A 22,535-nucleotide genomic window follows, 5' to 3' on the forward strand; every position below is an offset into this window, starting at 1 on the left:
CAATGTGAAATCTTATTTATTTCGATTAGTAGATGAACAATGGTTAGGAGGCTCCGATAATCGCCACCTGGATATGAAAAAGAACATAAAAATGTAAGTATTTTTTAGACTAATTGAACAAATAACAAAAATGATCAAATTAATAGTCATGCCATGATGCATATAATGCTACAAATTAAGTGATAATTTAAGAGAGCTCCATTTGTCAAGTTATTGTACGCTATAACATCGTTGGTATAAAGCTCGGTAATCATCATTACGTCTTCCTACGTCAGCGAGAGATCGCCATCTGAAACTACCCATTAATGTTTCCAGCGATACAAAGGAATATGGCCGCTAGCTGAGTGGACATAAGAGTTTGTGGAACTGCAAATGTGTGAAGAGGGGTGGATCGATGGTTGCGGAGGTTCTAGTTTGGCATGTGGCGCCCTCTTGCGGGGTGTGATTTGCTCGACAGTGTACAAGACTTGCGGCCGGTGTCCGGGCGTGTACAGAGTGTGCCCTGAACAGGCGCTGGACGCGATCTCGAACTGATGTAAGTGTAGTCTCGAGCATTTTATGGAGATTTCCATGTTTTAGAAGACCTTTTTTAAGTTTCTTACTTTATTGACTTTCGAAATTTCTTAAATTATTTGCAATAATTTTCTAATAAACAGCGCTATTATGTCCGAAATAAATGAAGCATTGTAACAACCTATTTTTAAAAGCTTTTTTGTTCCAAAGATTTTCTTGGTCTATGTGTATGCAAGATAAATCTTATCACAAGTATATATGAAACAAATGGGATTTCTGGTCTCATAATTTTTTTAATTTGTTAAAAAAGCACGAGTGGGAATATCGGATATATCTGTTATTATGGGATACAAATAAAAATGGCATTTCTCAAGGAAATCTTCTGGGTCCAATTTTGTTTTTTTAATTGTCAAAGTACATATGACGATGAGTTTTAATAATTACTTGAACCATCGCGGTTCGCTCTACACTTAATCAAAAAATGCGCCTGAATAGAACGTCTTGGGAAATTATAAACACTGAGTTTAGTTTTGCTACTACTTCTCCCTCCACTTTTAGCTTCTATCTTCAATCGGCGGCTACTTGATAAAATTTTATTTTATGTACTAGCTCTTGCCCTTTGACGTGATAGACAAACAAACGATCGAACAAACAAACATAGCTGTGAACTCTACGTTTCAATATCTAGCGTATTGTTGAAATAATATAGTTTATAAACACTCGTTAAGTTTAGAATTATGAGTGACTGACGATGTCGGTACGATTCCATTGCAGCAAAAAAACTGATATCAGCACAGCTGGTCAGGGATCGAGGACTCCTGAGCTTGGGTGATCCAGTTGCCGGCACCATCTAGCTAGTCCGCCTGTATAATACGCTGGTATACGCCTCTATGATTGTGCTTATATAAATTTATTCCATTTAGCAATTATTTGCATATTTACGTTATTTGTTGTATCAAAACAATTACGAAATAAGTAGACATTATTACTTGATTCTTGGATTAGAGCAAACTGGAAGTGTTTACAACAGCGCAGTTACCACGAGCTTATAATGTGATTCATAAATGAGAACATATTTAAACTAGATATTAGTGATTAGGTATACTTTACATTTTACTGTTAGATACTTTACAACAAATGATTTTTCTTAGTTAAATAAATAGGTGTTTTGTAAATTCACAGACTCGTTAACATAACAATACATATAAAAAGGTCCCGTATATAAATTTTACCATGAGTCACTCATATCGTGGATACAAAGGAATCCGTAAGCCTCTGAGAAATTCAAAATATTTCCCGTAACCAAAAAGGTCCAAAAAGGTGCGCAAATTACATCATAAACCAGTGCTGGTAATTCATAAAGGAACAATTATAAAATAAAACTAGTTTTTTTGTGACGTTCGGTCATATGTTAACTGGTAGTTCCGCATACTTATCGTACGTTAGCAACAAATAACGTCACTTTAATGACAGATTTTGGCTTTTATTTAGGCTCTCAATGTTTGGTATTTTTAAGCTAATTGTCATATGGCTCTCAAAAGTTCCAAGTTTTCTTTCACACCTTTTTTTGGTTTTGGTTTCACCTTTTTTGGTCTGTCTCCAGTATCGTGTAAAATAAAATATGCAGTGGTTTGTAGTAGTTTGTGCAGAGACAACACGACAACAAATAAAAGTAACGAGTTCATTTCACGCGCCTAACAACCCGTGAATTACTGAGTGAGCCGGGCGCACAGTCGTCGCCCTCTCTTATTTCTTTATTTGTAGTTTCCCCTTTTGAAGCTCCTGATTTACACGGACATAATTTGTGACTAACCTCCCCTTTGACAATCGGTTATAAGTTGAGAATTGTAACACTTTTCATTAAACAACATACATGTGAGTACATCACTCATTTAAAACAAAATTGCTTATTTTGTATTTATATACCTTTTATTTTAGTTTTTGTTCACGCCTTTGTTTTGATGACTGTATAAAATGATCGCCCATACTACAGTATAATAAAGAGTACTGCCCGTACACATATCCATAAAGGCTAACGGGCACGGGGCGCGACCACCGCACATTTTCATAACAATGCGACAGCAGGGACGCCTCGTCCCAAATGTTAACATGCCATTTTCAGTAATGGCAATGGAATATTAAAACAGTGTGAATTCTCCAGATATGTACACGAGTAATGGTGTGTGATACAGCTATAACCAGGATCAAAGGAATATAACAGGGTAGTTTTATTATTGGTCTGAACTTTTATGTCCTGGTAAGATTATTGCATGAGATTGCCTGCAAGGATAAAATTTCAATTCCCTAAGAGGCTTTTCTTTGTACAAGCGACAAACGTTCCAATATATGCAGAAATATCCGTGTAGATTTTTCTTCTGAAATTAATCTATTTTATTATACGAAATGTTGTATTTAATGTTAACAAAATTGCTTAGCAATTGAAATCGCTAATCACTGTGTAAAGTTATGAAAACAATTATCTGTCGAGTGCAGCTCCAACTTTCCACTGCTGTAACTATATTACAAGGGGGCGCTAGCTGAGGGGAATAGCTCTCGAGCGCGGTTGTCCCGCCGGTCCTGCTCACTAGCAACTTGCCCCGGCTTCGCACACGTTAAACCATAATAATAAATGTAGCCTATGTTACTCCTAAAGGTTTCGTCTATCTCTATGCCATTTCAATTTCGTCAAAATCGGTACAGTACTTTTTGAGTTTATTCATTACAATAATAAAAAAACAAAGATACAAATCTTTTCTGTTTATAATATTATTAGTATATATGAGTAGTAGTAGTAAGTAGTACCTAGTAGATAAGAAAAATATAGTTCGTAGACCACTTGGTCTATCGAGACTTTTCTGCCCCGTCATGTTTTCACTTGTACACCCCCGCGATTTGAACACCATCTCTTAAGGGGTTAGATTTCTCTGTGGCAGACTGTACATTGTACAGTTAAACCAGCCTAGAAGAAACTATAGAATGACAATTAATCTTCATAGCTTCTATGAATCATGTTTGAGTGACTGGCCCTTTCCCTACGCTATTGTGTGTGGTCCACATTTTAGCACGATTGCTCATCAGACCGCTTTATCTACAGGCATTGAATTTTCCGCGTACGCCTTTGCTTGCCTTATAAACAATGCACATTAACTAACTACGTATGTACAGCAAACATCGAAGCTGAGGCTTTTGTTTATAGTACCTTCGTCCTTCATAGCGGACAAACACTATCAAAGAGTTAAACACTAGTAATTATATACCTATTTCTAAAAATAATATTGTCTACAAATTATAGTAAAAGTAAAATGTCGTGCCTGGCATCGTTTCATTATGTATTCAAAAACTTTGTGCGTGCGTGATGCTTTCCCTTCGCCGCAAAAAGGGTGATTTGTCGTCCCACCAAAGAACAATAAATCTTAATGAATTATCGTTCGATTTCCTATAGACTCTCATAGATTTGAAAAATAACCCTGATTTTTATGCTCTCTTTTTAAGGATATCATTTTAGGTAAATGCCAATAAGCGATCTAGCGAACTACTTGTGAAAAAAAGAAACCCTCGGGAAGGGATGTAGATAGCCTTTATTCCGCTGCTACCTGCTACCAAGAAGTGGAAAGAGATTGTAATGATGTACATGTAATGTTCCCCAATAGGCACATTAGATACATTCTCATCGATGACTCAAACTTGGAACCTTCTTTTGGACTCCCAATGTCTCCCCTGTGGCGCATCATTTCCACTTCGTTCCATTTGTTGAAATTAGAAATACAAAGTAGGTACTTTGTCTCTTGTTTTTTCTTTTCATTCGAGAAGTATACCTGTGGCAGGAGTGGAATAGCTTCAAACTATGAAGTTTGCAGCTATTCCACTCCTGCCTGGCCATGGCAGAAGGGGTAAACCCAAGAAGACTTGATGGCGTCAAGGATATGCACCAATGGTCTGACAAGATTAGAGAGCAATAAAATATAACGACCAACGCAATAATTTTAATGTATTTACCAGATATTTTAATATGAATAAATGGACAATACTACACGGATATATAATGTAGCCAACAATTCTCTTGGTGCCTGCTATATTATTATAGTTCTGTATCCTAAAAACTAAAGTTATTTCACGTCCAACGGTTACGCAATGGAGCTTCACAAAAGAACTCTCCATTTTGATCAAATCAATAACTATAACAGGACAAGCGAGATCCTGCAGACAAGCATAAAAAAGAAACTTTGTCCTGTGGCTTCTTACGAATTCTTACTAGTTAAAATGTTGACTGTTTTTAACTAGATTTATGTTATAGAAATATCACTATTTAAAAATTTCTTAGCCCCGACCTGCCCGAATGTTATCTGTATTAATAAAAATATTTACTGAAATTGATCGTACCGTTATCTGCGCGTCGCCATGGGAGCAGGTCATGACGTCATAGCTGCGGAGGGGGAGCGCCACCACCCCATCGTTCCTCCCGAGCCTTCCTTTGTACCGCGATATATGAACATTCAGCTAATTAATTCTCCTCGAAACATTAGCTTTGTTGGATTAATCTGATAAATCTCACAACTGAACGAAATCTTCTTAGTGGTTAGTTTTTAACTAACAGTTACAACTAACATTAAATTTATAAACTTAGGTCATGTAGTAGGTAGGTACTTACTTTATCAAATAGGTATGTCGTCTACACTACACATTTACTCACTATTACATTTTGAAGTAATGTAAATAGCGTAAGTTTTCTTTTACCAATACATTTTCCACAATATCTCAAGAAAGAGCACCCTTTTATTCAATTTTATCATGTAAATACATAGGTGGTGTTGACTAGTTATATCATAAATCAACAAAAAGAGTTATAAGTGTACCTACATAAATAACTAAAGATGAGAAAAAATGCTAATTTTAAGCATATATGTGGTAGTATCATAGACTGGTAACAGTCTCAGAATACGCGATAAAAAAATACTGAGATTTTGCTATGAAATTCACGCGGGCAAAGCCGCGGGCAAAAGCTAGTTTATAAATAAAACACATATAGCAAAGACGTATTTCGAAGTCTCAACTCTGGTTCAGGGCAAGTCAGGCTTAAAATATGTTTTGTCTTTATCTCACTTTACAATCTTAAAGAACAAAATTAAAATATTCTTTAAAAATCCAATTCTAGATTTTGTACGTTTATTTCATTATTTATCCCTATGGCCATGTACATCATCACAATTTTATTTCTACAATCTATTGATCTAAATGAAAGATGTAGTTTTGGGAACTGATTCATCATTTTATTGTACAATACCTCTACAATACTGTAATAGCATTGCTCTTTGGAAAATTGATTTATTTTTTCTTCTTCTGTACAAATCATTCCAGCCAGTTACCATATAATTTGTCAGCTCCAACAGATCCATATGGACCCAACCCAACTCACACCAAATGTCGGGTTATTCCACTCCAGTTTACTCCGCACCCCCCTCAGATATTGCCCTCAAGCCCGCGCTGACACTGATTCCTCCCGCGAGAACCGCATAGTTCAGATAACGTCGATGCGGTTACATTTGCTCAAATCCTTATCGTATTACAGACAAAAGGAAGCTTCTGTAGCAATGCAGTCTTATTCTATTCTATATATAAGTGTACGAATGGACAGAAAATTAAATAAATAATATATAATAGTATTTCTGTGTTTCTGTTTCTCAGTACGAGCTGTTATTATTATATTTTTACTTGTTTTTCTCCCGTAAATGATAAATTTTTCTCTATTTTACGGTATATTAGGATCGTAAAATACAGAAAACCTTATCATTTAGTTATATCATAGGATAACAGAAGTAACACTATTGGCACTACTGTTTATTTGATAAGAATAAGAATATTTATTTGTGAGACATAGGTAGGTACGTACATTAAAAATACAAACAGTTTAAATAAATTAGTAGGTAGTATCACTATGCTCTGTCTTTAAAGACTTACAAATATTGTTAATTATCATTTAACGTGTATCAGTCAAATTTATTTTAAACATTTGTCATTTATAAATTCATCAATGGTGTAGTAACATTTTTGTACTAGGAGAGAAGTCAAGCGTTTCCTGAAGGTTTTCAAATTTTCATTTTTTAAATCCCGCGGCAATTTGTTATATAACTTTGGCGCCATACAGATAAAACTATTTCTTTTCATTGCTGTTCTACAAATAGGTGCACAAAGTCTGTAGCCACGTCTTTGGGTATTTTTTATATATTTTATGTATTTTTTGGGTATTATTTGATGTTTTCTAGGTACCTTTTAAAGCATTTATATCTCCAGAAGCAAGTTGGGAATGAATAAAAATGAGAACCATCCTGACCTTACAGGTGCAGTGCAGGTTTCTCATTCGCCTGATCCGTACAACCTCATCAAAGTACAAGTACAAACCATATAAGCCAAGCTATTTATATAACTGGTTTCACTGTATCATTTCGTTCATTTTGAAAATTATGAGATCCTCAACTTCGGAAACTGGATCACCTCGATCGCAATGGGACATGTTGAAGGGCGTGGCAGCGTCATCCCTTAATGTCAAGGCAAACTCAAAACCTGTATTTTTAGTGCCGTACATCGCATTAAGTAAGATACCTACACAATCATAAGATATCATGTTTTTTTAATATGATGTTGAAATTCCAAGCATTTAACAATATATGCTTCCAAGCATATTATAACTTATGCTATTCTTGGAATTGAAATAATCTTGAATTTCTGTCATTCCTCGTCTTTTGACCTACTTCAATCATTCTGCGTGCAATGTCGCAGTAATAAAATGAAAATACTTAGTAATTTTCCCATTTATTCTATTCGCTTTGGTACGAGCCGTCTAAATAATTTTCTCGCCTTTTGTCTGCTCAGCTGCACAAAAGAGCCGTGGTTCGGTTGTTCCATTACCTGTCTTAGGTGAGTGGGTGTTTCCCACGTGTCGCCATTAGTTGAGTGCTATATTACGTAGGTATCACATTTAATCGGATTCTCAGATTCAATGATAATATAATCTAAAGATCAAATACTCAGATATACTCAGATACAAGTAGGTATTTTAATATTCTAATTTTAGTTTTTAGGTAATGTTTCTCATGCTTTTATTCACTAGAGGTATTTTAGAATCCGTAATAAATAGCTAGGATTTCAAGTAAATTTAATTTATCTTCAGAGTTTTAAATATAGCTATATATACACACGGCTTAGATTAGAGGCACACCGGTAACACACGCGCTCCCTTTCCTTTTATTAATCTTCAGAAGTTTGCGTGAGTCTGAAATACGATAACGCCTACGACGTTGACTACTGATAAATAAATCTACGCCTACTAAGGCTCTTACGTTTTTGCTTTTATGGTACCTAGTACATATATATTGATTAATCTTTCACGTTGGAAACTGGACTGACTACAATCAAGTAAATAAAAATTTGAAGTAAAATGGTATAATAGATAGTCTTATCTCTAAAGTATTTACAAATTAATATATTCTCCTTTCTATATTCTTCTTGAATTGAAATTATTTAAAGTCAAAGACGCTAGAGTGCGACATCGCCCATCTCCTTCAAAAAGAGAAATTATTGTCTCTGATACAGATATAAAATATGCCAATTTTTGATGTAATGTTTCTTTAGAATTAACTACGTAACTACTAAGTATACACACAACTTGACAGAAGTTACACAACGTTTGCTGGGTAAAACTATATCGATGACCGAACAAACAACATCACAGGAACTATCTACGGTAGTGTTGCGGTTACCGAGTATTGTGGGTTGTTGTGTAGACAGACATGTAGTGTAGGTTCAACTCGAGCGCAGAATTAATTAACACCCGCCTCCCGGACTTTGGCTCTCACACTCAGTCAAACTCGCCGAACGGTAAGTACTTCAAGCTCAGACCTGACATCCACTGTAATTAGAACCCGTCAAATATAGGATGTCGCTTTATGCTAACTTTCATTAGTGTTTCAACGTGCTTTTATGTAAACTTTTTATTTCTTTGTGTCTTCTTATCTATGATTCTTTATTAGCAAAATTGATAACACGACTATGACTTACTTAGATAACGTTACGTCAGGTTCGACGTTTTGATTGTTTTTTTTATAGTGTAGTGTATATAGGTATACGCCGCCTATCAACTGTTGAATTAAATGGGTCATGCATTGAGACACGTTCAGTCTAAATCATAATCGAAATTTAATAACAACTTTCGTCATTGTGTTATGTTTCTATGCTGAGAAGCCTTACATCATCCTTCGATAAACATTAGAGGATATGGTCAACATTGATCAACGATTTAGACCAAAGTATAGCGTCTACATTGTTGGATAAAGGAATCATCATATCGTATGTGACGGACCTTGGGTAGCGGATTACAAAAAAATACGTAACTAAAAATCGACACTTATATGATAAAGATGGACTCGCGTACTCCTTTTCTACCTTTTGGCGTACAGAAGTCAAACAAATTACATAGTATGAACAGGAAGGAATGCACCTCCCAGATGCATGTACGTTTGCTATGAACTACGAACGCCCATGGACGCCTACGAATGAGTAGACGCTATATAGGAATATATATATCGCCGGCATCCATTGTGTCTTAAAGGATAAGTCAAGGGCATTTACACCACAGGGGTACATTTACAAGAAAATTTGTTAAGTAGCATATATATGTATATCTAACAAATTTTCTTGTAAATGGACCTCTGTGGTGTAGATGCCCTTGACTTATCCTTTAGGACACAATGGATACCGGCGATTACTGCCGAAATGCCCTTTGAACTTGACTGTTAAACTATAGCATCTGCCCGCTAATCGTGGCATAGTATCACGGTATAGTATCTATTGTCTAATGTACAATTCTCGTGTCACAGTTTTAGTTACCATACTCCTCCGAAACAGCTTGCCGATTTTGATGAAATTTTATATGTATATTCAGTAAGTCTGAGAATAGGTAGTTCAAACAACCGAGATAGACCGGACGGATGATATAAAATTGTATTCTAAAAATTTAATAAGTATGATTGAAAGGCGGCGATAAAATTAGTTCTAATTTTATTATGGCTTAGTAGTAGTATACGGCCTTTCTAACGTGTATGCCCTTTGTTTGGTTGTGAATTTCCTATCAAAAAACATTACATTGTTATTCACCGCAAGAGGACCGCAACTGAAATAAATAATGGTTGAAAATAAGGTTATTTCGTAGAACATCGTTTTCATCGAATAAAACCACTTAATATTTCAGCAGAATTTGTCCGTTTCAACCCTTCTGTTTCAGTTGTCTTATAATTAATTAAATAACTCGTAAATTACGAACTCCAAATTGTACCCTTGTTATTCATTGGTAAGGGATTATAGGGATCATTCATGTATGTATTATAAGCGCTTTTATGATATCCTTCTCTTTGGGCATCGATTTTTCTTACTTTAATATTATAGTATATTATATCTGGCTGCAGAGGAATATTAAAATTTTAATGCTGTATCTAAAAAACGGTGCATGGTTGTAGAAAACATATGCCTTGTAAAATTAAGCTGTAATTAAAATAAATCTGTCCAGTGAGAGCTAAACTCACATGGGGAAGGTTCCGTACCTTCTTTATAATTTTTTCACACATCTATTTTTTTCCGAAACTACTGAACCGATTGAGTTGAAAAATAGGTACAGATATGTAGTCATAAGTTTACCACGATCCAAAAACGCGCTAGTAAAATTTTGCTAATTAATTAAAAAAAAAATTATAATAAACTTTAATAAAGTATTTTTTTAGGTAAATTAGAAAATTTCAAAGCTCTACTTTCATTGTTACTTAAGGAAATATCATATCTTGGTACTTTTAGAATCGATAAAGGTAATATTCTAACCAACTTCAATCACGGGACAAAGCTGGCGTGTCAATAGTTTGTCTTATCTTGCATTGGCCATTTATAAACTACCTATTACCTGCAAAACAATTGTTATACAGTAGATCGAATACGTCGCTAAATTAAAAAGACTTATATTCTACGAAGTATTTGATAAAGTTAATTAGTATTCTCACAGAGTCATAAATTGTATCGACCCTTGGCCATAAAACGTTTATATTTGGTACACTTGTCTAACCTTGTTAGGTATAGCCTCGATATAAATACAATATCGAGAGGGCTCTGACCCCGCAGCAACTTCACATGAACCATCAACGAAATTGAATTACTTTGCCTTGGAACTAACAGAAAATTAATTGTCTTTGTTGCAGCCATCTCTCGGGCATGTCAATCATCCTCTCGGAAGTGTCAGATATCTAACTAGTGTGTACACAAGTATTCCCGCTGCGCCACAGCTGCGCTGCACACCGTGGTATCTCAGGGCGCTGCATCTCCTCGTGATATGCGCCGGCGCACTCTGTGACACGCCCGCGCCCGCATCGCCACGCGTCGACAGAGGAGCGATAACCGACCTCCTCCACTCTGCCAAGTTTCGATTTCATCGGTCCTCTCACTCCGTAGTCGCCCGTCTGCTGCTGCAGACGCACGTGCGAGACGCTACACGTGATGCGGCCTGCCTCACGGTACTGGCAACACGAACAATACCCGATCCAATTTTGAATGTGAAATTTGATTGATATGACGCGCCACTTCTCAAATGTAAACAACGCGTTCAATTAAATATTGTGAAAATTTTAAAATAAAAAGCTAAGTGTAAGGATAGAAAGTGTAGTTGAAATAGTGAAAGATGACGTCGCGCTCGAAAGAAAAGGTGGCGGCAGCTTTCCGGAAGTTGTTCCGATCCCCGGAAAAACTGGACAACGACGGTGCCGGACCCAGCGGCTCACCCGCGCGCCGCGGTCTGCTCCGCCGACACAGGTTTGTGGTTGCGATATTCTACATTAAACACCTCATACAATTTTCTGTTAACCCAAAATCACCATTAGTTTTCTATTCGTATTGACCACGTCAAGAATATTTAGCAAGATGATAATTTAATAGCGAGGCAAGGGTGTATGCATGTACATGTAAATGTATTACGTATATTGTTATTGTAAACTCACTGGTTAGATTACAATCTGACTCAATAACAACACCATCAACAAATCTTAGATTTCTTCAAGTACCATAGTAGAGAAATTGAAGAACTAAACTAGACGGAGCTAATATTTTTGAAGTAAAAGCAGCTGAATGGTGTAATGTTGCGACGGATATTCCGTAATTGTTTGATAACATCCACAGCACAATCGCTCGCTCGCTAGCATTCACATCATAATTTACTTTCAGCAAACGTTTAGCTGATTAACGACATCACAATATAGCGATAAAGATTCTCTCTCTCTCTTTCTCATCTCCGCTTGTGACGCCATGAATCCCGGGGACAGCGTAAAAAATAACCTTAAAATCTTGAAGTTTCGACTGCGATTTTTCTACCGGCTACCTGACGTTAATCCTCCTTGGGAATAAATATCGATAATTATTCTATAGTGTCGGTAATTTATACGCAAATTCCAAATATAGCCTATACAGGTAGGTAAACGATGGTCAACAGGAACTGACTGGCCTGATCACTGATGTGATGGCACTTGGAGTATGATAATTAGGTTTATAAAAAATAGTTATCTGTAATTAATATTCATCATCATAATTAAAATAAATCCACGAATTAATTTAATTGAAATATTGTTTTAACCTATTGAAGTTGAAACATAGGTACCTCAATATTGTTATAATTTATTTTCCATACAATATTATTATAATTATTTGTCACGCGAAATAATAACAAACATCAAATTAAGGGAATTTATGGCTATTATTTATTTTACTTTTTTAAAATATATGCTTCCACCTTTTAAAAGATTATCTTTTACAAGGCAGGTTATTTCTAGCTTTACTGTAGCTCTACATAGAGTCAACGTAAGCCCAAAAAGGCAGATTGAACTTACATTTTATATGCAGGAATTTATTTTTCTCAAAAAGGATATGTAACCGGTGTCAATTACCTTTTTATTCAAATGATCTTGTTAACAAGAGTATCTTCTATTCTGGTAGTTTCGCTTTTTTTATTCAATTCATTTGCCTACTAAATATTATCAAACCAGTGAAAAACCAATCTGGTTTACTATTTGGTTCTAACTGTAGTTCAATATTTTCTACTGCAATGATTCGAAATTCAATCCTGAAAACTTATTAGCATAATTAAATAAAAATAATGTTACGACAAAGCACATCAGAATGGATTTGTGTTTTTACAAGATGCGAAAAGGCATAGACCGTACGGGCGAGAGAGGAAGAAAATAGATGCTCTCGTGCTAGAGGAGAATGCTCCGAATATCATGGTTTGAGTTTCGCACAAACGTCTGTCCAAAAGAGAATCCTGATGATTTTTGGACATTTGTCTCAGACAACAGTCTTTCACTGATAGTGCAGGGTAAAGTGGAGGGCACACTTAGCCACGATTGGGGAAGCGAGCCACCAACCATGGACGACCACGACCGCTCTTTCAAGAGCGTAACGAATAAAATTATGACTATTCTGGAAAATAAATGTCTTCTTGAAGATGCCCAATTAAATTATACTTTAGAAATTAATTGATTTAGTAATTAGCTACGGGGCGACAATGAATTGGAGTTTCATTGAAGTGTGCTTTATTAAGATCAAGGTTCGCGGCCGAAAACACGCACGTTTCGTATATTAGTATGATACACGGACGAGTTCTACGCCAATCATTATGTTTATAAGGTCGCCGGTAATTGGTAGATGAAGTACTGTGCTACGTTTGCCTAAATACATAATGGAACGAACACATACGAATTATCAAATCAATTACAAAACCACTCTACACTTATGTCTGCTATGTTATTGTTACGTATAAATAACGTAATTTGTAATAAGTCGAGATGTGAGATTTAAATGTAAGCTCGTGCGTGGACGTAAATTCATCAGCAGGTAACCGTCAACTTTTACGGAATTATTCGTAGTTCAGTTTAGAAACCTGAAATGATTCGCATTATGATGGTACTAATTTGCGATGATCCTAAGTCGTATGTTACCTTAGCCCCCAGAACAGCAAGATCACGTATAATACTAGACACTGTGCTCATCTCCTGGCGAAATTTAAGTAAATATTAAATGTAGTAAGTCATCGCCTGCGTTTATTTTGTGGGCATCCGTACATAACTTATTATAAGTCAATATCTCTAAACAACATATCGCGATTAAACCTATACCAGATTTTAGTTCGACCATTGTGATACAATACCATACAATTGTGAAAACCACATCAAATTCCAACCTGTAATTTTTACGTTTTGCATGAACAAACATAGCCCACTTACAATTTTATTATATGTATAGATGATAAGTATCTTTCAAGAAAGTATTGCATTTGAGCGTATCGACTGGCGCCCTACTTTTCAACAAAAATGACAATAGAGCAATTCTGTGGGTGATTCGAGGAAGTGTGAAACTGATGCTGTGTCATTACGGAACCGCAGACAGACATTGTTTTCCTACAGTTATGGACTATACCACATTGCAGCCGACGCTGTCACACCGCACACAATGCGTGACGTGGTCATCGGCGCGTTGCACTACGACAACAAAGTATGCAACACCACACAAGTCGATATCTTCCCATTATTGTTATTTGTTATAACAAACATTATTATAGTTATTGCAAACAGTGTTAACAACCAGTAATAAATAATATTAATAATCGCATCGTTGGCATTATTTACACATCATCTACTAGATATTGTTCTAATAGATTCTAATTAAAAAACTATTTATAGACATCAACTAGTAGTAGTTAGACTTGATAAGCCCTTACTAAATTACCACTAGGTTCTAATAAGCAATTAGAAAAATTGCAAAATAAATACGAAGCATACCAATTTTATATGTTACTAAGTAGTATATAGTAGGTACTATGTTGCGTACTACTTGGTAGTATAAAAAAACTTTCAGGTTTCAACTGTAATTTCGGTTTGAATTTGAATGCTGTTTTTTACTAGGTATAATATAAAGTATATGAAGGTTTTATTTGACTTACAGATTCTGTATGTAAATATGTAGATAGATATTTAACCCCTTGGGCTGCTATCAAAACTGACTACAATCGTATTACCAGGAATTAAAGCAATCTTTTTGTTACACAAAAAAATATACAAGTTTATGGTTAACAACGTTACTCCACCGGCACTAGCGCTGTCGGTTTCACAACATACAAGAATTGGGTAAAGTGGGAATAAAGCCTTTCCCTTTCCTTGACACCATTCGGCTATTGCGAATCTCAAATCGGAGCTTAAATGCTTTCAAACCGGCTTTAGTTAAATAATGAAGTTTAGGAACTCAATGTGTTTTTGGTTTTCTTAAAAACTTTAGTTCAAACAATATCTACTTACAACACCTAAAAGTATCTCATTCTACATATGTGCACTAATCACAGATATAAAAACATTACGTGGCACTATTATTGTCTGTCACGATACGACCAAACACAGACCATAAATTGGGATGACAGTATATGTATATAACAAACGCACCCAATACATGTTGCCACAGGTGGAGACCTGGGAAACAGCTAGTTCGTCATATGAGCTGATGATAATAAATCGTAATTGTTATATGTCCCTAATTACATTTTCATCTCTTCTCATGAATTTTGGCTCGTATCTATAGATTTTCATCATAATATGGTGGTGAATATCGTATATAGTGGTACCTATCCTGAATTAGGTAATATATGTAGTTTTATCGGCAAGTCTGTCTTGTAGATTAAATCAGATGAACCCGCTCGACCGTTACACAGGATACCTTATTCCGACTAGTTGCACTTTCACAAATAAGTATCTACTACAAACCTTTTTCTATTTATAGACTCGCTTTTGCTAGGCTGGCTAAACACGATATTTACTTTACTACATACGTACCTGCTGTATCTTGGTTTATTATTATTTACTTCTATATATTACTAGTAGATAAATTTGTAGGATATATATGCGTTTAGTGCGTTCCTGGAGTCATTTGAGCAGTTGATATGACTGTAGCTCAGTCCACTGCAGGCAATGATGCAGAATAATGTACACACAGCTAACATACAGTCGTATGCGTCAACAGCAACTTTTTTTATGGCGAATTCACAATTATTTTGGACAAGTTGGTTGAGTTTTCCTGCAGAATATAAAAGAATCTAGGCATGCTCGTAAAATGAAATCGCGGTCTCTGTACACAGTTGATAACAGCTGTGTCAATTTTCTCCATAGGTAACCTGTCTTTACTTAGATGGGTAACTATCCGTTATGACAGGTTTTTATGTTTATTTAGGTATCTACTTTGTCAGACAAATTCTACTATTATATTCTACCAAACTGTCTACCTCCCTATTTGTCAGTAATTTATTGCTAAACTGCTTTCCTATACATATTAACTATTCGTACCTATGTAGTAAAAAGTGTCAATTAAGGAATTGCAGTTTGATTGTGAATGCATCCAAGCCACAATCGCAAGTCCCGCATGCATCCGTGCATTTGATTGGATTGAAAGTTGTTTACGTAATCTACATAAATCTCCTAAAAGTCAACGACCGCCCATTACTGCATGTGCTGCATACAGTCCAGCCAACGCAAGGTTGTGATAACCCGACACTGTTTACGACAATTTTTCACATAAAAAGAATGCTGGTATACATTTTATGGATACCAGTATGTATTTATTTTTTTGGATATGTACTTACTCTTTTGGATAAGTTTTATATAAGCGTTTATTGTGGTATTTAAACTACACAATAAATTAAATAACAACATAATACACAAGTTAAAACTTAGTCTAACTCTGTCAACAAAATACGGCAATGAATTGTGTGCAAAATTTTAATCGGTGGAAAGAAAAGTATTACCGGATTTATCACGATTCTAAAACAAGCGCAAATCCGGAGAGAACCTAATTAATTTGAAATACAAACAACTCTACATATTTAGGTACACTCCTCACTCCACTCCATTTACAACGGAAAACTGGAGCGATGTGACCCAAATTAAAGATTTAATTTTAATTTGTAAGCATGTATAAAACTGTAACCAAAACCTACTCACTTGCGCATTTTTGAAAACACCTGGGCCATTCAAACACACAGTTAACATTATAAACTATCTACTAAATTAAACGTAATTTAATAACTGGACGGAGAAGATTGTGGCGAACCCATGTATAGTAGACTCTACAACGGTAGTCTTCCAGTCCAATTTTGCGAGGAAATTATCACCAAGTAGGTAATCAGACTTCTTATTTTTATCTACATTAGCTACATACATAATGGTGAATTGAACTACTTATTAACAAATCTAATTATAAGAAAAAAGTACTTAAGAAGGTATTGTAAAAATAAATGTACCTATCAGTTTGAAACAGCGTTGATCAATTGTTTGTATCTAAACAAAGAGAACTACTTACTCCACACCAGTTACCGCAGAAACTGGAGCGGTATGTCCCAAATCCAAAATAAATGTTATATTATTATGTTACGAAGAAACTTCTGTATATCGGTCGCGTCTCCGTAAGTAGGTAATCTGATATTGGCATTACAGACAAGTCAATATTAACGTTGTGTGTGATATTTTTTGCAAACGAATATAAAAATTTGTTTGTAAAAATAAAAATTTATGACAATGGCGAACTTATCCATTAAGGGATCTCTTCCACTGAGTTTTTAATGATATTAATCTGTGTAAAAATGTTTCTAATTCTTCTTCGCGTGTCGTGTTGTGTGAACCAAAACTTAAAGAAAAACAAATCATTTCTTTTATCTTACTTTTATATTGAAACATGTATTGTTGCATTCCTCACATTTTGCTTTATTTATATCCGTTTCAAGAATAACAGATATACTTAATGAGTGAATTCACGTGACTCAATTCATCGCGTGGCTTTGCAAATAACTTCCCTGATTCATAAGTTATGAAGTAAAATAAGCGGCTAAACAAAACAGTTGCAATATGCTTTGTTGTATTGGAAGTTTATAAGTATGTTTGCAAAACATAGGGTTGTGTAGGTACTTAATATGTTCACACCCACTCACGCATTCAAGATGCGTTTTGACTACGTGATTAAGGTCGTTATATCCATTTGAATAAGCATGGTATTCACTTCTTGTTATTACTTTGCAACTTGCTGAAGTACCAGTTATGTACATAAATAATAATATATTTTGTTGGGCTATTGATGGATGTACTAATCTATGAATGATCGTTGGGTCCTAAATTTTTTTTTGCATCAGGTAGTTAGGTACTGCATAAATATACATAAGGCGATTAGGTACTCCTCGCCCGCTAGCGTTGCGTCGCCTGACATTTTAATTTCTTCTTATGTCTTAGCTATCGTTAAAAAAATATTTTAAGTGATTATGTCACACTACATAAAGAATTTTAGTAGAAAGTATTATAGTTTTGCAAACATAGTAATAAAAAATAGCTCTTGCATATGCATGATTCCTACGCAGTGTTGTCTAGAATGTTGTATAATTAGTGCAGGGCTCACCTAAAATATCAAACATAATCAATATAGGTTAATTTCTATTTGTTATTCATATCAAACGATGTGATAATGAATTGGGTTGGAGAACGAATAAATTTAACAAATGGGTCTCCCTAGAATGGACATTTTATAGGTACTCATAAGCTTGTTATATATTCTTATTTTATATGAACACCTAAGCATAAGTCTTTTATAAATATATCATAAATAAAATATTTTGGTAAAAAGTTATCTTGGTCTGCGACGCATCCCCACGACCGCCTCATGAGCGAGAGTTTTAATCATGTTATCAATTCTTCTAGAGATGGTGTGAGTCCAGCAGATGCAGCCGCCAGCTTGCCCGCGAGTCCCGGGGCGGCAGCGCTGGTAAAGAAGAAGGCGGCCGGAGCCACCGACGTGCGCGAGCGCGCGGCCGCCGTACGGACGCGGAGGCTCATGAAGGAGCTCAAGGAAATCCAACGGTCGCAGGAGAATAGGCCGGATCCTATCTTCACGGTTAGACATATGTAATGAATAATACTTATAGTACTTGCACCGAACTAGCTTTCGGTGAAGGAAATAACAGTTCAGAAACCAGCATTTTAGTAGATTTATCAGGTATGTGAAATTACTACTTCTAGCAGTTAAGAAGCTACCTAATTATTATCTTAGTTTTGAAAAGGTGGAGACCTAGTTCAAATGTAAACGATCTTCGGATTGAAATTATAATGCAAATACAATGCATTAATTTTATGCCACATACCTAGTCGTTTTGTTACATATTTGCCAACTTTCTTTAATATAATTGTGTCACTACGACAGGTGGAGTTGGTGAACGACAACCTGTTCGAATGGCACGTGCGGTTGCACCAGATCGACCCCGAGAGCGAGCTGGCGGGCGACCTGCGCGAACTGCAGATACAGCACATACTGCTGCACCTCATCTTCCCAGAGAACTTCCCCTTCGCGCCGCCCTTCATGCGAGTCATCGAGCCCAGGATAGAGAAAGGGTTTGTCATGGAAGGTAATTGCAATCCCTGATAATACTTATTACCATGTAGCATTATAATGTACTTATAAACATTAATTAAATAAATTAAAAAACATTACAAATGGTTTATACGAAACCAGCTTCCATCTACATACCATCTTCATCACACTGCTTACTACCTGTCAGACGGCATTCAATTCACAGCAGCTACCGCAAGCACATGATTCTAGAAATATACGGATTTTGACATGCAAAACTTTTTCTTTCATAAGCTTTTTTTATTTATATTTTTCCATAATGTTGCAGGAGGAGCAATTTGTATGGAATTGTTGACGCCCCGGGGCTGGGCTTCGGCTTATACCGTGGAAGCCGTGGTGATGCAGTTCGCGGCGTCCGTGGTGAAGGGGCAGGGGCGAGTGGCGCGGGCGCCGCCGCGACCTTCCCGCGAGTTTTCACGAAGACGCGCCGAAGAAGCATTCCGCTCGCTCGTCAAAACTCACGACAAGTATGGCTGGGTTACGCCGGCGCTCTCTGACGGTTGAACCCAGGTCTGAACTCTTATTTTACATATAGGTAGATAGCTTTTACTTGTACGTGGTAATTATACAAATGACCGGCCTGTGAGCAAAAAAGAAGGGCTACTAAAAATTACGGCAGACGTACTATTAGGTTTCCTCATAAGCAAATCATTTTTATGCTAGCCACCGGTGAAACTATGTTTTGGCGAACGATACTAGATATAAAGATTATTGATAGGTACATACATTTTCGGCAAGTTCTTGCATAAATGCCATCCAGTGCATTTTGTCTATATAGAAGTGGAAGAATGTAAACCGACGTATAGGAATTCTTACTTTCGCTTTCATAATAACAGTGGAGGTAAGATTTTAATATTGCCTAAATCATGTCACTAATGCGAAACAAAATTTTAATACATTATGTAGGTACTCAGCAATGTGTCCTTTATTTGAGGGTTGTTCAAAATTTTTCTGCATTTAGTAAATCTTGCACAGTAGTTAATTGTGCCTGATCTCGAATATATTAGTTATGGCCGTATGCCCAGTGACATTGACCTGAATATAAATAAAGTGGACGCGAGCACCCGTACCGTTTCATAATAGCAGCATTTATCAATTTAGACGATCTACACTGACCAATACAACACCACCTATACTGCAGACCCCTACAATAGGGAATAATAAAATCTTTACGAGTCCGCCCAGTATTTATTTTATGATAACGAGATATTGAACTTTATAACTCACATTATTTTCATTCCGTAAAATAGTAATACTGATGAGGAGAATACTGATGATATTGAAAATTGTTATTTAGTTGTTTTAATTTAATTTTCAGGTGGTGCTGGTCAACTGTACCTAATGCAGAATTGATCTCCTTTAGTTTTATTTAGAATTAATTAACTAGTGCAAATTTTGTAAATGCTGTGCTCTGTATCTGTATAGTTGACTGTTAATTTACTCAAGTGAAACCCACTAAAAATTATAAAAAGTAATTACTTAAGTCATTTAAAATGTGGCTAATGCAATGTAGTTTAATGAAATCAATAGTAATATATAGGTAGGTATATGTTTATATTAATTGTTCATCAGACCACACCATATTCCACCGTATTACGTAGATAGAATCAATATCATTAGTCTATCGATAGTATCAATTACATTTTTATCTGTGAACCATAAAACTTAATATAGACTATTGGTAAAAAATTAAAGTGAGTTTTTTTTTTTTTAAATGTGTTAGTCTGTAACTAAGATTCGGAAAAGCCTTGTAGCATTCTGCAATCCTATTATTCAGAAACGATATCTTGTGCTTAGTGAAACTGACATGTAAAATGTAAGATTTTTTGATAAATTTGTTGAATTTACTCCATTAGACTAGATTAAGATATATTTTGTATGTACTTCTAAATTGGACTATACACAAACTGTTGGAAAATTGTTGATATGCTACATTACATCAGCCAAACAGTTTTCTATAAATTCTTTTCAGATGGTGTGTTGCACAGTCCACACACTAGTGTATCAAACAAAATTATCTTTTACTATATGTTTTTTTTTACATTACAGGGGGTATGTACCTACATGTGTTTATAGTATTGTGCCAAACCATTATACTAAAACAAATAATGCTCATTTCTGTAAATAAATTAAGAAACTTAATTTTTAAAGCTCAGTATATCGAAACAATAAGATTATGGTATAGTCGATTATTGTATAATGATATGTCCACTTTATTTGGAAAAGCTATTTTTTCAAGAAAAAGATATTATTTTATTTTATTTAAGATATTATTTGATTGTATTTTATTCAAAATACGCGATTAGAGATTAAGAAAGTATAAAAAGGTCTCCAAAGCGCCACATCCTTTTTCAAAATCATTGCTTGAATGTTTTATAGGAAATGTCTCCGTCCCAAAGTCATTTAAATCATTTTGATAATAAAGCAAAATTTCGTAGTTAGTTCCATCAAATAATACTTTCCAGCTAAATTCTTTAACCACCTTTTAATATATTAAGAACTCATGTTATATTTTATTAAAACACAATGAGTGTACTGCCAAAATATTACATGCTTTTTGTAATTAATTATTATTGTAGTGAAGTCAAATTATGATATTTCCATGAGTAGACAAATGCTCAAGTTATTAGATTAACCAACATTGAGATGTGAAACAAAAGGCTTGTGGTAATGTATTGTAATGTAAAATTATAGAACAGTAAAAATTACATATTTTAGAAACTAATTGGTGTTGTTAGTTTGGTCAACCAAAGAAGTTTATTTTTGTGTAAAGCAATTCAGTGCAAGATGTGTATTTATAACTGGATTATATGTACAATGTTATTATGGGTGTAATAAATAAGATATCTACCTGCGAAAATTATTTTTTTAGTGTTGTCAGAGCCCTGTGTTTATGATTCTGGCAATGTAACCTTCCTTACCCCAGGCTGCAGGGAGCTAAATCAAAAAATCAAAATCAAATCATTTATTCAGAAATTAGGCCTTCACAGGCACTTTTTCACGTCATAATCTAAATTAAATGATACTAAGCTACAAACTACTAGCATTTCGGAACGACCACTGCTGAGAAGAAATGCCGAAAGAAACTCATTCAAACAGTGTTGGTCCCTATTATGCCAGAAGGGCTTACCATTTTTTATATATAAATTTATGTATAATTTTTTTGTTATAATTTTTTATCAGTAATATAACATTAAGTACATAATAAAGTACATGGTCAAAAGGTATACTGAAACATATTATGATTGTGATCAAGTGCTGATGAAAGGAAAATATATATATACTTATATATATATGTATAATTAACCAAACAAAAAAAAACTTTTAATAAAAGATCGAGCTGACCAGTTCCCCCGGCAGCACCCGTTCACGAGTTGACGCGTGAGTGACATTGTGACAGAGTGACATCGCGAAGCTCAACCACAATAGAGGGAACCTCCCGACCCGATCCACGATGCCGCTACCGGTTTGACCATTTGAATGTGCATGACATATTCGATCTCCATAATCTAACATAATAG

At 35.3% G+C, this 22,535-nt stretch overlaps 1 protein-coding gene across 1 annotated transcript; it reads left to right on the top strand.

The window, feature by feature from the left end:
• The first annotated feature begins 406 nt into the window (after nt 1-406).
• On the top strand, nt 407-21,874 carry LOC128671416 (uncharacterized protein). The gene is made up of 6 exons (XM_053747868.1): nt 407-535; nt 10,746-11,352; nt 18,309-18,501; nt 18,808-19,009; nt 19,283-19,524; nt 20,333-21,874. Exons 2-5 carry the CDS (start codon nt 11,222-11,224, stop codon nt 19,516-19,518), a joined length of 762 nt encoding a protein of 253 aa, XP_053603843.1. The 5' UTR covers nt 407-535; nt 10,746-11,221; the 3' UTR covers nt 19,519-19,524; nt 20,333-21,874.
• The last annotated feature ends 661 nt before the right edge of the window (nt 21,875-22,535 follow it).

The sequence above is a fragment of the Plodia interpunctella genome, chromosome 1, assembly GCF_027563975.2.
Source record: "Plodia interpunctella isolate USDA-ARS_2022_Savannah chromosome 1, ilPloInte3.2, whole genome shotgun sequence".
NCBI lineage: Eukaryota > Metazoa > Arthropoda > Insecta > Lepidoptera > Pyralidae > Plodia > Plodia interpunctella.

Bases quoted from the DNA above. Each gene is read 5' to 3' on its own strand.
- LOC128671416 (XM_053747868.1), top strand. From the start codon at position 11,222: ATGACGTCGCGCTCGAAAGAAAAGGTGGCGGCAGCTTTCCGGAAGTTG. The intron at 11,353-18,308 runs GTTTGTGGTTGC...CAATTCTTCTAG, and splicing joins GGTCTGCTCCGCCGACACAG to AGATGGTGTGAGTCCAGCAG. The intron at 18,502-18,807 runs GTTAGACATATG...TCACTACGACAG, and splicing joins GGCCGGATCCTATCTTCACG to GTGGAGTTGGTGAACGACAA.